The sequence below is a fragment of the Squalius cephalus genome, assembly GCF_949319135.1.
Source record: "Squalius cephalus genome assembly, chromosome: 5".
NCBI lineage: Eukaryota > Metazoa > Chordata > Actinopteri > Cypriniformes > Leuciscidae > Squalius > Squalius cephalus.
In genome coordinates, this window is record NC_137126.1 from 17,059,080 (window position 1) to 17,075,893 (window position 16,814).

Consider the following 16,814-nt stretch of genomic DNA (forward strand, 5'->3'; position numbering starts at 1 on the left):
TGAAATGTGTTTTAATTTTAGTTTATGTTTTAGTAGTTTTGTTTATGTGCATTTGCCATTTTAATTCGTTTTTTTTTATTTATTTCTATTTACATTATTTCAGTTTTAGTTTTATTAATTTTAGCACTTCTACTTCAACTTATTTTTTATCAAGATTTCAAATTTTCATTTTTATATATATATATATATATATATATATATATATATATATATATATATATATATATATATTATATATATATTATATTAAAGCTTTATTTTTTATTTTTAGTTAACAATACTGTTTTTTAAACACAATTCCTCTGCTATTGCTGGTTTGTTTGGAGTAAATAGCTTTGTGTTAGAAACTATCATTGAAGACTTATGCTAAGCTAACAACAACTGAAAGAACTAATGATGCTGCATGCAGTCAGAAGTGTTTTTTAGCCTTCGGAAATGTTACTCCATCAGCTTGGGAATACATGTTTCTCTGTGGTGCGCTCTAATGTGACAGACAGTAGAAATATGAGGAGGTGTATGGATGTACTTTTGGATATGTGCGACACACACATACTTGCTCATTAAACCCTCCCATCCACTTCAGCGAGCAACTTTTCCCAGGACTATTCTCCGCTGCTCTGTTCTCCTCAAACAAAGCTGGGAAACGGGAAAAGCCAACAAAGTGGCTGCAATAGGAAGCCCAATCCCGCACAGTGTTTATGATTTATCCCTGTTTGATTCCCGCTCCACTGACACTCTTGCTGGTTCCCTGCATTTTTATGTGGAGGCCGGTCAAATATTCAGCTAATCATTCTTCCACTTCCTTCCTCTCTTCCCGAAAATCCATTTTTCAGATTTCACTTTTGACCTTCCAGGGATTTCTTATTAGCGTTAACTGGTTTTATCTGGAACATCAGTAATAGGGTGATGTAAGAGATAAACAAACTATGGATTATGGTGATTTGGTGAAATTATTGTGTTGGTTTTGCACAGAACCTGCTTGAGTGTATATCGAAATAATGCATTTCGGAAATTTCAGCACTGTTTTCGTGAATCTAGGTGTTGTGCAAGGGTTGGACGTCCTCCACGTCTGTCAGCCTATGCTTGTCCAGCTTCTCATTAAACAAACATTGTGCGCACTTTAATGTTTCTGGCTCATAATGCATGTTTGTGTTTACACTAAATCAAGCCTATCTGAGTGAGCTCCATCTCACTGCGCAGAGAGAGTGAGTTCAGCCACTACTGTTGAGAGCTACTCAGGAAACATGTTGGCTTATCGAGTGCAGACATACTGCCTGGCCACTGACTGGGGGGGTGGAAGGTGGTTTCCTGTCATTCTTCTGCTCAGAGCAGTTCCCATGAGTGGGCATGCATAGCCGCACTAGAGCGACAGCGAAGGGAAGCAGCATCACCTGTGTGACTTTACTTTTATTTAAGTCACAGAAAAGAGTGCCGTAGATGTAGGTGGACGTATATGTGGTGAGCGATGCATACAATCCACGGGTTATGCCGGCTCTGCATCGAACGAAACTTGCCACAGGTTTGTTCTTTTGTTTTTCTACTTTGGTTGTATTGTTATTGTTACTGGTATTGAACCGCTATGGCATGTTTGGTCTCGGATAGATGCGTTGCGTAATTTTATTTATTTTTTTAATGTTTGAGTTCAGAGTGTGGTGGTTTAGCCTAAAGTTTAAAGATCCGGGCTGGTTAAAGGCTTGAACTTCGCAATGAGCGTTCACCGCCGGGCAAGGCACTTAACCCCAGGTTTCTCCAGATTGGCACTGTAAGTGGCTTTGGATAAAAGCCTCAGCTAAAGTAGTAGTAAGAGTTCAAACCTTTCCATTATTTTATATGGGTTGATCCTTGAGAATGATGAGGTTAAACAGATTTGGTTTGCTGTGCGTAATGGAAACGCTCATGCACAAGCTCAGCTGGGACGGACAACTTAATCAATGAAATCAATATATGGTAGAAATATTAGAAATATAAGGTTAGGAGGGATGCCGGATGAGTAGTCACATGAGTGAGGTAAGCAGCCACTATATATCTTTGTGCTGTGATTGACAGGACTTGATGAATAGATGACCGGATTTTTAAGTCGAGGGGTGGAGGGTGTCTATGTGATTTTGTTGGAAGTGCCATCCATGCTTGCCTGTAATAATGATAGGAAAAACAATGGGACAAAATGTTTATCTAACTGAAATGAGAAAAAAGTGCCTGATAGATTAGTTGATGCATTATAACACTGTTAGCATGTTTTAACCATCACCTTTGTCCTGTTTTATTTAGTCTTCTTTTGAATTAAACAAATGCAAAGAACATAAAAATAAATAATAACAAATGTATTTATAAATTGTTTAACTCAAAATGATCATAAATCTATAAGTCACAAAACCATAATAATATGATATAAGTAAGGGAAAATGTACATCCAGCCGGTTGTTATCTCAGAATAAACCCCTGACAGGGTGATGAGGCCACAGTGAGGTCTGGATGTACATTATTCCACTTATTACACGGCTACTTGCCACGTAAGTAAATAATTAGTCTCAAAATATTGATTTGAGTTTATATTTTTTATTAGCTCTTTAAATGCAAAGCTTCCGCGGAGAGAAATTGCTAGCGCGGCAAGTTCAATTGTCAATCGTCGCAAAATGGCAGCAGCTGGGTTTGTATGAAACTCCTTGCAGGAGTTTATTCTGCGGTAACAACCTCTCCCCTCTGAAGGATAATTCCGGTTCGCGTGGCTACGAGGAAGTGATAAAAATTCTGTATTATAAATTTTAAGGCCAGACAAGTAGTTTGTTGAGGGTTGGTTTGTAGGGAAGGATTACACGCCTGCGCACATATATTCAAACACGCATACCTATAGACTGAACTCGTAATATACATGTGCACGCCATCAGCGTTCTCACTGGTTCGCATTTTTGAAAGTTTGCGCAGAAAGAACTTAAGAGTTTTCTGTTAAAACGGTGTCGTGTTAGCGGCCCCTAAGTTAATAACTAATGATCGTTGCGACGGAAGTGAATAAATCAAAACTAACTTTAGCTGGACAATAACTTATATTGTAGAGCTGCTATAAAGCCAAAACAATCTCTGTTACTTTATTTTCCTATTATCAATGTAAAGCTGCTTTGGAACAATCTACACTGTTAAAAGCGCTATATAAATGAAGATGACTTGACTTGACTTGACTTGAAACAAGAGAGAGCGAGTCCACAATACTGGATGATATAATTGAATAACTCTACACAAAATATTGATTTGACTGAGTTTTAATGATTATTAGCTCACCAAACGCAAAACTTCCACATGGAAAAAATATTCCTAGCAAGCGTATAGCACTGCTGACTCCATTAACCCGGATGAGCCTCTGTTATCTGTTTTCAGCGGTTGTTATTGGGGAATAATATACCGCTGGATGGCGCGATTGACCAATCAGAATGAAGTATTCCACAGAGCCGTGTAATAATATAATATAAAATAATAATATAATATAATATAATATAATAATGTTTTATTGTAATAAATAACAGTTATTTGTTAATTTTGACATTTAGCCTACATGTACATTTAAAGGCATTTAATACATTTAGCATTAGAATCATATATCCTGAAACCTATAAATATCATAAACCCATAAAAATGTAATTGATAATATAATATTAACCAAATAAATTGCATGACTTTATGAAGATGAAGATATCAGCAAATCAATTTTAATGGACAAACAGTTTTCCTTATTGAAAACCGCAAACAGTACCAAAGATGGTAGCTAGAACATTGAGGGTACTTAGTTAGTGAGCTTAACAGCCTAAACCAGGACATATTTACTTTTTTGTGTGTGTGAATTGTTAGGAAACTGGGAAACTACCTCATGAAATCAGGTTATCGGCTCACCCTCTTGAACTTTTGCTTAAAACTCCATTTAATGATGGACAGAACATTTCTGCTCATCATTTTAAACTGGATTATGGTGTAAAGCATGATTATTCTCATAACTAGAGCTAGTCTTCATTCAGTACTGCCAATACTTTGACTACACTGATCACACAGGTGAGTGTTCCAACAAACAGGAACAGTGGAAAAGGGAAAACTGTTTCAGTGGAGTTTGATGTGGATAATTATTTCATCACAGCAATTAATGGGGCTTATAACGAGGGCGACCACGTCGACCCAGAGGAGAAAAGAGGAACGGCAGAGAAAGTACTAAAGCTGTCATCACTTTTTCTCTTTTTATTCTCTCTCCCTCCCTAAACAAGCCTCTTTGTTGTTGTGCGGTCAATGTCATGTTAAATGTGAGACGCTCCCCCCTCCCCTTCAACATTTCCTATTTAGTTTGGCTCCAGGTTCTGTTGACATTTTGAACTTCTACTGTCCAAATATTCTGTCTCTGCTGTTTGTCAGTGCCATGGCAGTTTTCTCCCCCCGTCGTTTCCTTTTCTTGCCAGGGAAAAAGAAAAGCCTCCTGATCACCCAGCAACCCTGACTAATTTCTCAGCTTGTAGTTTTTAATATCCCTGACTCTTTGGTGCTGTGGCATTTCAGTCTTCGTGCTTCTGGGGTACAGTGGCACTCCGGGGGGATGTTTGTTTCTAGCACACACACACACACACACACACACACACACACTCACACTCACACTCACACTCACACTCAGACACACTCTCTGACCCGGCTACTGTGGGGCCTTACACTGTACTCGTACTGTGGATAGTTTGTCTTCCTGAATGTTCTGTAAAGGTTGAGGTCACTTTCATTTCAGTCTGTTTAAAAGACGTATCACTCGGGGTAGTTTTTTTTTTTTTCTTCCAGGAATGCTATATATTAATGACTTTCATTTAATTGAACTTGAAAGTCAACCCCAACTTTTGATTCATGGCTCCAGTCTTTTTCTTGTGTTAATGTAATTGATTCCAAAGTGTTTAGTGCTCAAGATTTTTTTTTAATTGTTTTACAACAGTTATTATTATTATTATTATTATTATTATTATTATTATCAATGTTGAAAACAGTTGTGCTGCTTAACATTTTAGTGGAAACCATGATATTTTTTTCAGAATTCTTTGAAAGTTCAAAAGTACAGCATTTATTTGAAATATAAATCTTTTGTAAATTATAAATGTCTTTACTTCTGGAGAAAAAATAAATAAATGTATGTTCTCTTTCACAGGTGACCATTTTGAGAGGAAAAGATGGTTTTGGCTTCACCATCTGCTCTGATTCACCTGTACGGGTCCAGGCTGTTGATCCAGGTAATTTTAAACACTCAAGATATATCAATATCAATATAATTTTTCAAATTTTGCTCATAATTAGCTTTTTAATTATTATAAAATTGTACCCAGAGTAATATTGTACTGCTCAAAAGTTGCTCATTCGTTGCGCAGGAGACATTATGGGATTCTTAATTGTTTCATTTGAGTATCAACTTTGTCTCAGATGTCCCTCTTTAAATTCCTAATGAGAAGTAATCATAGAACATAGTGCTAATCAAGGTTCTTAAATATCATGGTATTGCCACACTCTCAGAAAAAAGATGCATATCAGTGCCTTAAGGGTACATAACCCTACTCTAAGGTACAATGCACCTTTAAGGGTTAGATACATAACAAAGTTGTCCCTTTAATGGTACTACCCCAGTGACTAGCTCTAGTACCTCTAAAGGGACACTTTTCTTTCTGACAGTAAATGGTACATTTCTAATTTAAAAAGACAAAGAAAATAGAAACAAATGGGACATCTTTGTGGAATTTAATTAGAAATGTTTGAATTTGTAATGAAATATCTGACTGATGAATTGCATACTTTATTCTGAGATTTACCAAAATACCAGTGTTATTTTGTTATTTTTTATTTATTCTCCATTTGCCCTGCATTTAATCTAATGGCTTTCTAGGAGAAAAAAGACATTGAAGAGATGTCATTTGTAAAAAAAAAAAAAAAAATTAATGAGCATACTTTATTTAACTGTGATTTATGATCTTGAGTGTCTTTGTCTATTTTTTTTTAGGTGGTCCAGCTCACCAGGCAGGCTTACAGCAGCTGGACACAGTATTGCAGCTGAACGGCCAGCCGGTTGAACACTGGAAGTGTGTGGACCTGGCTCATGCCATCAGGTGCGTAGGGATGTTTTTGGTGTTCATTTTGTAGTCACATGTTTCACAACAATTTCACTTCTGATTCTTTAATGGTAATAGTTTAATGAGGTAAAGGGCTTAGTGGAATTAAAGGTTAAGTTAGAAAATTCTGTCATCAATTACATACCCTCATGTCATTACAAACCTCTATGACTTTCTTTCTTCTGTGAAACACAAAAAAAATATATTTTGAAGAATGTTGGTAACTGAACAGTTTCAGTTCCCATTGACTTCCATTGTAAGGACAAAAAATAATTAAATAAATGCAATGGGAACCGAAATTGTTTGGTTACTACCATTCTTCAAAATATCTTCTTTTATGTTCCACAGAAGAAAGAAAGACAAACAGGTTTGGAATGACATATGGGTGAATAAATTATGATTAGAATTTTCATCTCTTTAATGGTTCTTTTATGGTTCTTTTTAAATCCATTTATGCATTATTGTTAAACTTATCTTTCTTCCTGAAGGAATTGTCGAAATGAGATCACAGTGGTGGTATGGAGGACAGTGCCTATTATGAAGCCTTACTACGAGGGGCTTATCCACAGACCTTCCTACAAACCCTCCGGATTTGATTCTCAATCTTCAACTGCAAAGACACAAAGCAAAACCCCACCTTTACTCTCTCGACCCACCAATCACAAACAGGGTCGTCGTAAAAAAGGAAGTGGCCCTGATAACGCAGGAAACGGAGTAGGAGAGTCATTGTGGTCTTGGACTGGCAAACGAGAAGAAAATGACTACAAAACACGCACCCAGACCCTCAAAGGTACCCGTGTGACATCATCAAATGGCGACAACTACATCATCCTCTCCCCTGTCAGCCCTGGAAACCAGGTTGGAATCTGAAAGCATGTGCATTCTTATTCATTCCGACTGATGGCTGGGGTAATATGTCTCTTTTGTAAATGTTTTATGTTGCAGATATTGCAGCCAGTGTACTCTGACTCCAATGGCACACTGGGAACTCTAGGTAAGACGGCCTATGAGAAGCTTTTCTGTTTGTGTTTTACATGTTTAGGTTAAGATTTGATGATGGCTGGTCTCAGATCAGTTTGAAATGTGAAATTGCTGCATATGCTCTTTTCGAAAGAAGCATAAAAATTGTACAAGCACAGTCATTACGAGCCGTTAGGACAGATGGCATTACCGTCAGGCATATTGACATACCATGGCAGAGAATGATTAACATATTCATAATCATACATATTAATAGTTTGGGAGCAGTAAGATTTTCTTATTTTATTATTAATATACATTTTTTAGTTAATATGAATTGATATAAATTAATAATTAAGGACATTGACAGTAAAGGCATTGATAATGTTGTACATTTTGAAAACTTACATTTTGGTACTTTTTGTGAGTGTTTAATGATATTTCTTTCTATTTCTTCTCATAGGAAGAATCTATCAGACTAGCAGAGGACTGCAGCAGAGCCCAGACTACCTGCAGGATGGCGGGCTGCACGCACAAGCCACCTTGTGCAGGTCTATGAGCAGTAAGACCACAACAATGCCTCCCTCATCCTACAGACAGAGCTTTGCCAACTACCAGAACTGCACCATCGTCCAGTCCCACCTGCCTCACTCCAACTATGGCACATATGTCAGTCTGGCCCCTAAGATTCTCATCTTCCCTGTTTTTGTTCAGGTACGTTCAGTATCTATTTATTTTTCCCAGTTTTTTATGCAATCCTTATCTATGGTTTATCTTACCAATAGTGAACAATGGCTCATTAATTGAAATGGGTTTGAAACAGATTTTGGGTAGACAAAGAGAATTTGTTCATAAACAATGAATCAATCATAAACAATTTAAAATCTGAATGTTGAAGTAAGAGTATTTTTTTTATACGTGTGAGGTATGAATTTCTGCATATTACATGTATTTTCTCAATTAATATGAGGTCATGAACATATTGCATAAAATAGTTTTAGTCAAGTCAAGTCAAGTCATCCTCATTTATATAGCGCTTTTAACAATGTAGATTGTTTCAAAGCAGCTTTATAGAGATAAACCTATAATTTAAGGTAATAGAGATTGTTTTGGCTTTATAGTGGTTCTTTAATAAAGTTATTTTCTAGCTAAGGTTAGTTTTGATTGACATTAATATATCGCAACTATCATTTGTTATTAAATTAGGGGCCGCTAAGACGACACCATTCTCTCTACATAGGCTTTAAAAGCGAACCTGTGATAAACGCTGATGGTGTTCACATGCGCATTAAGAATTGGTTCTATAGTTATGTGCGTTTGAATAGTACAAACTAGTACTAAAATAGTAATAGTTTTAGTTGGAGTATATGTCAGGGTCAGATACCTGCAACCATATATTGGCTGACTTAAAGGCATAGTTCATCCAAAAATGAAAATTCTGTAATAATTTATGGTAACACTTTATTTTACAGTGTCATTGTTACAAATGTTACATGTAGTTACTATAATAATAACTATAAATTATGCATTATTACATGCAACTAACCCTAAACCAAACCCTAATCCTAACCCTATAGTAAGTACATGCAGTTACTTAATATTACTTAGTACATAAATGCGTATAAGTACAGTGTAACAATAGCCGCGTTTCCATTACCCTTCAAATTGCGCAAATTGAAATTGCGAATTGAAACTACGCCCAATGGAAACACGTCAATTTCGCAAAAACTCCCATTTATCGCAAAAAAGATTTTACGCTCGCATGAGGTGGTTTTTCTGGCAATTCGAAAAAGTTATATTTCGCAAAACTGCAATGGAAACAGTTTTTGCGCATTTACAGGTCACCTGACGTAGATGACGCGGTATGTTTGGACAGAATACGAGACAGAGTTCTTTATTAAATTCATATAAGACAAAAGAATTATAGGAATAATGGATTCTATACCTCAAATAAATGCCACAATCAAGACCTCGAAGCAGATATGAGGGAGAAACATCCAGAAACACCTCATATGTGCTGCTCACAAGTATAATAAGGGTCGTTCCTTACCATTAATGCTTGGAAAACACACATACATCTCCTTCGATTAATAATAATGGCTAGTGCAGTGGCTGGGATATAGTACATAAACCTACCAACGTCCGTTCCCATGGTTTTTGGAATGATTTTACTAATCGCGAGAGGAAAAAATGAAGTTTTAGTCGCATAACATCGGTTAATGGAAACGGCGTCATTTCGCAATAGTTTTTTGTCGACATTTACTGTAGAAAAAAATCGCAAAAGTTTTGCGCAAATCTGTAATGGAAACACGCCTACTGACACCTTAAAGTGTAATAAAGTGTAACCTCATTTACTCACCCTCAAGTTGTTCCAAACCTGTATGAAGTTAATTCCTCAGCTGAACTCAGAAGAAGATATTTTGAAGAATGTCGGTAACCAAACAGTTGACGGTAGCCATTGACTTTCATGCATACGTGTGTCCGTTAAGTCCACAAGACAGTAGGCTGTCCAAGTTTTCATTGTCAGAAGGGTGCTTGTGTGCTTTGCGGCCATAATGTGCCCTTGATGCGCACTTTTGCCAAGCCTGCGAGCTCTGCAGCAGACTTCTACCCTACAGTCAAAGCGGCATTCTGTCATGAAAGTGTGGACTCGGAGGAAGATCACAGGGGGCTTAGGGTTACATTTAGACAGGGCCTGGGATGTGGTGTATTAACATGTACCCTTGTGCAAATGACATGACTTACATGATGCAAATATTGAGGCTTTAATGAGTGTTTAATTGCATTGCAGCCACTGGACCTGTGCAGCCCTGAGAGAGTCCTGATTTTATCAGAGGAAATGATCCTTCATGACAGTAAACACGTAGCTCTTAAGGTAATGCCACTAACTGTCACTCTCCCCAAAGGAAAATGTGTTGCTCAGTGGTTGCTCTTTTATGAATTAAGGGACTTAAAGGGATAGTTCACCCCTAAAAAATGAAAATTCTTTCATAATTTACTCTCCCTGAAGTTGCTCCAAACCTGTATGCATGTCTTTCTTCTGCTGAACACAAAAGAAGACATTTTGAAGAATATGGATGACCAAACAGTTGATGGGTCCCATTGACGTCCATAGTATGGAAAAAAAATACTATAATGGAACTATATGCCAATGGCTACCATCAACTGTTTAGTTATTGACATTCTTGGGTGAACTATCTAACAAATTCATTTATAACTACACAAATACTCTGAGTGTAGAGCCGAAAAAAATCATCACATCCCAATTCATTTTTCTTCAGAATTTGATGAGAAATGTTTAAGTTCTTATTGAGATTCATGACATTTAATTGCAGACTGGCAAATCTGAGCACAATTTGTGAGATCTCTTTTAAAATAAAATAAAATAAGTTATTTTTCTATGTAAAACGTGTGAAGCAAGCACAAGTTTGCATTTGCTCTCCATTTAATGCCATTGCTCTGTTAGAGAAACAATTGAGATATTAAAAGGAATAGGCTAGTTTTTTCAAAAAGTAAAATTCTGTCACTGTCTGTAAAATGGTTTTCTATCTACCGTGGAACATAAAAAGATAACTTTAGCAGAATGCCCCTGCTGCTCTTTTCCATATATTAAAAGTGAATGAGGTAAAAATGTTGAAAAAGTACCATATAATGCCTTCCATTATGCTATGTGATGGCTTTGTATGAGGGAGACATTTAATGTTTTATATCTGGTGAATCTGTCAACATTCATTGCAGACCGTTGCCATGTTCAAAACATTTTTGCATTTAGTTTAACAATTAATGACTTTCATATCCTTTTAAGCAAGACCCTGATCAGGTTTCAGAAATCTAGCTTGAGATATGCTGTCTAAAACGTCGTCTTGAATAAAATATGCAGAAACGATTCTTGTAATGTCTTGCTTGTGAGCTCTGAAGGTGACCTAGATCTGGTGTCCCATTTCAGGAGAATTGACTATTTTGCTTGGTCAGATTTGAGCTTGTTCTCATGATACCTCTCTAAAAGCATGCTAGTCCAGAGACCCCAATATTTTCTCAAGCTAGACGAAACACTACCTTTTAAATTAGATCCATTTCACTAAAGATCGTTTGGGAACTACAGGAATATTTGTCTCGTTGACAGTAATGCCTGACACAAAATATGTGCTCCACATAATGTGGAAGCAGATACCTTGATCCCAGATTTCTTTCTGCTGCAGCTTTAAAAGAAACCTGCAGTTTGTGAATAACATGACCTCGGCTTCCTCAGCATGAGCAATATTGTGGAAAGATAAATCTCAGAGTGCCACAATGGCTTCCAAAACCGACTTTGTATCTATAGCAATTGCCTTTGAGTGTCTGTCACATCCTTTGTGCTCGCTCGCAGGCCCCCGTCTGCATGAAGGCTGACCTCAATTTTGCCGAAAGACCTGTTTGAGTTATGCAGTCAAGAGTTTCTAAAGATCAGAGTGTTTAAGAAGGATGAGCTGTACATCACTAAACACATTCCTCCAGTGTCCTAGAACGAGAGTGTGTGTATTTGACTGTGATTTAGTTCAGCTGCTCTTATTAAGCTGGCTGAAATCCAAGGCTGGGCAGTGGGCACCATGAGAGGCAAAGCAGTGCAACCAGCCTGCTGCTTTCTGTGTGGGAATCAGAGCTTTTCCCTTTCCTAATAACCTTAACTTGACTTTACTTGATTCATTGTAACTTTAACGAGTGTTGTAGTTATCTAATGTTATTTAAGTGAAGGAGTTCATTCTCGTAATTCTACATCTGCTCTCTATTTTAAATTAAGATTGAGCCTCATGTTTTCCATTATAAAGAATTATCTTTGTCTTAAGCTGAGTGAGAGTGGCAAAAGAAGGTCAAATGGGGATGTTTCAGTGCGGTGTAACTCACTGTTGTCTGTATCGCCCCCTATAGGCTACAGTGTTCATCTACACAGACCTGATGCTGTTGACCAGGGAAGATGAACCAGGCCGCTGTAATGTACTACAGAGTCCACTCTACCTCCATCAGATACAGCTGCAGGACGGTATGCACTACAATTCTCACTTAACTCTGTGGCGAAGATAAATAACACTGAAAAAAATGATTCATTGACTTAGTTCAACGTAATGCATTTGTTTAAATGTAGCTAAAATCAATTATGTGGATCCAATTAACATAATTTTTTTTTAGTAAATTCAACTAGTCAATGAATAATTTTTTTCAGTGAAGGATTCTAAATAAGTAAGGATTTTTTTGACTCAGTTGAGCCAGAAGTTCAGATTTTTACTTGATTTTTAATTTCTGAATATCAATGGCCCCACCACAAAATATAAATTTATATTTTTCTGTACATTTTCTAAATACTAAAAATTATTTATTAGGCTTTTAATTATATCATTACTATACCACTCTATAAAAGCTATAAATCGTTTAATAATAAAAATACTAAATAATAAGATCTATCTATCTATCTATCTATCTATCTATCTATCTATCTATCTATCTATCTATCTATCTATCTATCTATCTATCTATCTATCTACCTGTCCGTCCGTCCGTCCGTCCGTCCGTCCGTCCGTCCGTCCGTCCATCTGTCTCTCTGTCTGTCTATCCATCTCCGTCTCTCTGATGTCTGTCTGTCTCTCTATTCATCTATCTGACTGTCTGTCTCTCTGATGTCAGTCTATCTATCTGTCTGTCTATCTGTCTCTCTGACTGTCTGTCTGTCTCCGTCTCCCTGATGTCTGTCTGTCTGACTCTCTGTTTGTCTATCCATCTCTCTGACTGTCTGTCAGTCTGTCTCCGTCTCTCTTATGTCTCTCTGTTTGTCTATCCATCTCTCTGACTGCCTGTCTGTCTCTATCTCTCTGATGTCTGTCTATCTATCTCTCTGTCTGTTTGTCTATCCATCTCTCTGACTGTCTGTCTGTCTGTCTCAATCATTCAGTCTATCTGTATATAATATCTCCGGGTTGATTGTTTAGAGTAGAGTACAGGGGATGTTAAGGAGGTCCACCCAGTTTTATTTGTGACTGTGTGTTAGTAGCGATAGTCAGGAAGGAGGCGTCAAGACTGTGGGAATGAGTATGTGTGTGTGATGAGAACACAGCTCTCCTCTCTCTATGTGTCTGCTGGGAACAATGGCTATGTCTCCGGTATAGCCCATTATAGGCAGGGTGGGCGGGACAGTGTATTCTTTACCTTCCTGAGAACAGAAATACGGCAGCATGTGGCACAGGGGGCATTTCTATCTTCAACCTTTATTTGACATCTTGGTTCTGAAATAGCCATCAGTATGCTGACCTTTGTCCTTTTGGATATGGGAACAGACAGGCAAAAAAGTTAAGAGAGGGACCAAATTAATATCACGGTATTAATAAGTCAATATGTACAATGTGTATTCAAGGCATACAGATACATTTAGATATGAAAATTATATACTTTCAGTATGTATGTTTATACAAATGTAGTTGGAATAATTCAAATTTGAATAAAGTTTGGCTTCCCATGACCAGTTATTTTCCAGAACAGGACCAGAATAGGCCAATTTCATTTTAGTTGACCCCACCCTTACCCAGGAAATATATATATTTAGTGTTATAATATATCAGTGTAATGATATATTATTGAACCAACATTTTTTTATGTTGGTCCAATCTAATTTTTTAATTAATCTTCAAACAAGCAGTGTCATTTATCATTATACACAATACATACATAACTGAACATTAAACATTAACATAAACTATAACATCATTCCCGTTACTGAAAAACACATAAAATATCACTTAATCCCTAAATTTACTCTCCTAATGCAGTCCCTTACAAAGCATGCTGGGAACTACAGATCCACTGCCCAGGGCTGCATTTCTCAAAAGGATTGTGAGCCAAGTTGATCGTAGAGACCACTGGTGGCAAAGGCTTTACGATCTACTTAGGCTTACAATGCTTTTGGGAAATGCATAACTAATCCAGTTAGTTATGTCAACAAAAAAAATGAATGTAGTTTTAACACAAATTAATTAAGTAAAATATATTAGGTGGATTGAACACAATTTAGTTAAGTTGTGACAAAATGTTAAATTGTGTTACTTTAGCTCATTTTAATTTAATTAAACGGAGCGAGAGGCGAAACATAATCTTTTTTTTTTTTTTTGTGTATGTTTGTTTTATAATGTCAACTGAGATGAAACATAATGTGTATAATAACCCCAAATCACAATTTCTCATTGAAGCAAAATTCGCCAATCAGCAAGTAGCAGCCAAACACAAACCTTTTCTTCTTCTTTGTCCTTCAGAGAAGATGACCTATAGCTGACACGAGTCACAACTATACTGCCCTCTATATGTGTGGTGCAGTCATAGTGCGCATGTGTCGAATGTGTCCATCCTGAGCTTTATTGGAAATTGTATATTGGGTCAATGTAACTCAATTAAGTTAAAACAGCATTCCTTTGTTTTATGTTGCATAAACCAAATTGAATTAGGTTACAACAACAACATTTGAATTTATAGGTAGAATCAGGTAGAAATACCTCCTTGAAGCAACAACTGCACATGTTAAATTTTTAAAGTGTAGAATTCAGAAACCCTTGTTATTATCGACAATGGTGGCCATTAAGTGAACTGCTGCCAGCAACTTATTGCTCGTGCAGGTACATGTGCACGTGTACAGTACATGAGATGGAACGTGATTCAATGCCCTGATATACTCACTGCGAAGGTCTTTTTTGTTCTTTGCTTAGAAGTAAAAAAAAAAGTTGGAAAAACCTTTGGAGCGATATACTGTTAACGAACATCCAGACACTGCTGACAGTGGCGGTTAGATGAATATGTAAAAACGCACAACAAAAATGACATCGGTGAGAAAGCAGCAGTTAAAAAAGCATAGCTATGCAAAGATGTTTGCATGAACTCTGCAATTCACCGGCATCATGTAGACAGATGAGGTAATTCAAATTACACTGTTATGATAGTTTGATTATGAAGTTTGTTTGAGACTATATACTATCTGACAATGTGAGACTATAAAGGCTGATTAAAGGCTGTTTACTTTACCACGTCAGTGCCTTGGAGTATTTCGTCTACATAATTTGATGTTTACCTCCAGTTCATCCAGTGAGCACCAGTGGCTATGTAAAGAGACCCGTGTAGCACTCTCTGCTTCTGTTTTTTGCAATGTGAGACTATAGTTTGAATTTCTCCCTTTTCTTTGCATGACACATTGACATTACAGTACAGAACGGCTCTTTCTGCATTATCCTGAACATTGTATAAGCATTCATTTCATGTCATTAAACAGAAGAGAGGCTCTTGGGAGCACCCATAAATGTCACATCCTTTTGATTTTCCCAACAAAAATGTCCCAAATCCTTCGCAAAAAAAATATGTCTACAGGCTTTCATAGAAAACCTAGCAATTTGGGGAAGGTTTCGTTTTTTATGTTTCATTACAAGCTGTACACACAATTGCAATAAAAAGTGATTAATACATGACAAATCGTACATATAGCCCATTTAATTGTATACGATTATAGTATTTATTAACTTTTATTTTTATATTTTCTATATAAATATTTCTATTTAATCTTTCTTTTTTTTAGTTTAGTTTTAGTAATTTTAGTACTTCAACTTGAACTTATTTTATTTCATTTAATTTGCCAAGGCAACATTTCTCATTTTCATTTTAAGATTGTTTTTTTTACTATTTAAATTGTATTTATTTACAGTTTATTACAATTAACAAAATTCATTTTTAATAGGTTTCATTTTCATATATAAAATCTGAACAGATATGGGTTTCTTGTAAAAATTTTTTTTTTTTTTTTTGTGTGTGTACATTTTTGTAATATATACATGTATCTGGGTACATGTGGGTGTTAACATCCCCCACAAAAAAAAAAAAAAACACAGCCTGACAGCCTCGGGATGAAGAAATTCACACTTCTGTCTCCTTCTCTCCAGTTCCTGCAGACAAACTGCGGCTGTACATCTCCTACTGGATAGAGGTGAGATCCTGCATCTAACCACCGACCCACTCGTTCAGCACAGATCTCTGCTCACGGCACATTTTAAGACTTCATCATGCTTAACTCTGTGCGCTGTAATACAAATCACACACAATGTAATGTGTTTCCCATCGAACCGTTGATCCAACAGGATGGACCTGTGGTAAACATTTACAGGATGTAAATGTTGTGCGGCTGTTAAATGGTGGGCCTCATGTGCTTGGGGCTTACGTCACATATTAGAGCCTTTAAAGCTGCTCTTTCTCTCCAGAGTAAACGTGCCTGAAAGACGTAGCCTGCTCACTCGAGCAAACACATTCATCGACCCAGCCATCTGCCCATCTCCCTGACAACACCTCACACATACACACACACTGACATGAATGTGCGAGTGAGTATGATTGCATCTCTCATATGCCGTACTCCAGCATAATAGCACATGACACTGAGGTTTCTTTGGAGGTAGAACGTGCTTTTAAAAGCATCCCTGTGTTATAAAAATGTTCCAATTCCTTCGATTTCCTCAAATGAATAAGACTGTAATATGAAATTATTATCTTTCTCTTACATACTCACACAACACATTCTCTTTGTGTGTCTTTGTAGAGGACCGAGTGTCTGTTCAGCCTGGAAGCTTTTTCATCCGAGCAGAAGAGGAGGGTCGTTCAGTGTCTGAGAGACAATATTGACAAGCAACTCACCCTGAGAGACAGAATAGGCCCTGACCAGGTACTAAATCAAACACAAGCACAATTGCTCATAAAAACAGCCAC

At 36.9% G+C, this 16,814-nt stretch overlaps 1 protein-coding gene across 1 annotated transcript in view; it reads left to right on the plus strand.

Moving 5' to 3' along the window:
- Nucleotides 1–16,814, plus strand: part of rgs3b (regulator of G protein signaling 3b) — a 49,559-nt gene that overhangs the window by 19,166 nt on the left and 13,579 nt on the right. The window contains exons 11-19 of the mRNA XM_079872060.1: nt 5,153–5,234; nt 5,993–6,098; nt 6,590–6,959; nt 7,047–7,095; nt 7,525–7,775; nt 9,853–9,936; nt 11,967–12,078; nt 15,998–16,041; nt 16,648–16,770. Coding sequence (XP_079728186.1) covers nt 5,153–5,234; nt 5,993–6,098; nt 6,590–6,959; nt 7,047–7,095; nt 7,525–7,775; nt 9,853–9,936; nt 11,967–12,078; nt 15,998–16,041; nt 16,648–16,770 — 1,221 coding nt within the window. The remainder of the gene's footprint in view (nt 1–5,152; nt 5,235–5,992; nt 6,099–6,589; nt 6,960–7,046; nt 7,096–7,524; nt 7,776–9,852; nt 9,937–11,966; nt 12,079–15,997; nt 16,042–16,647; nt 16,771–16,814) is intronic.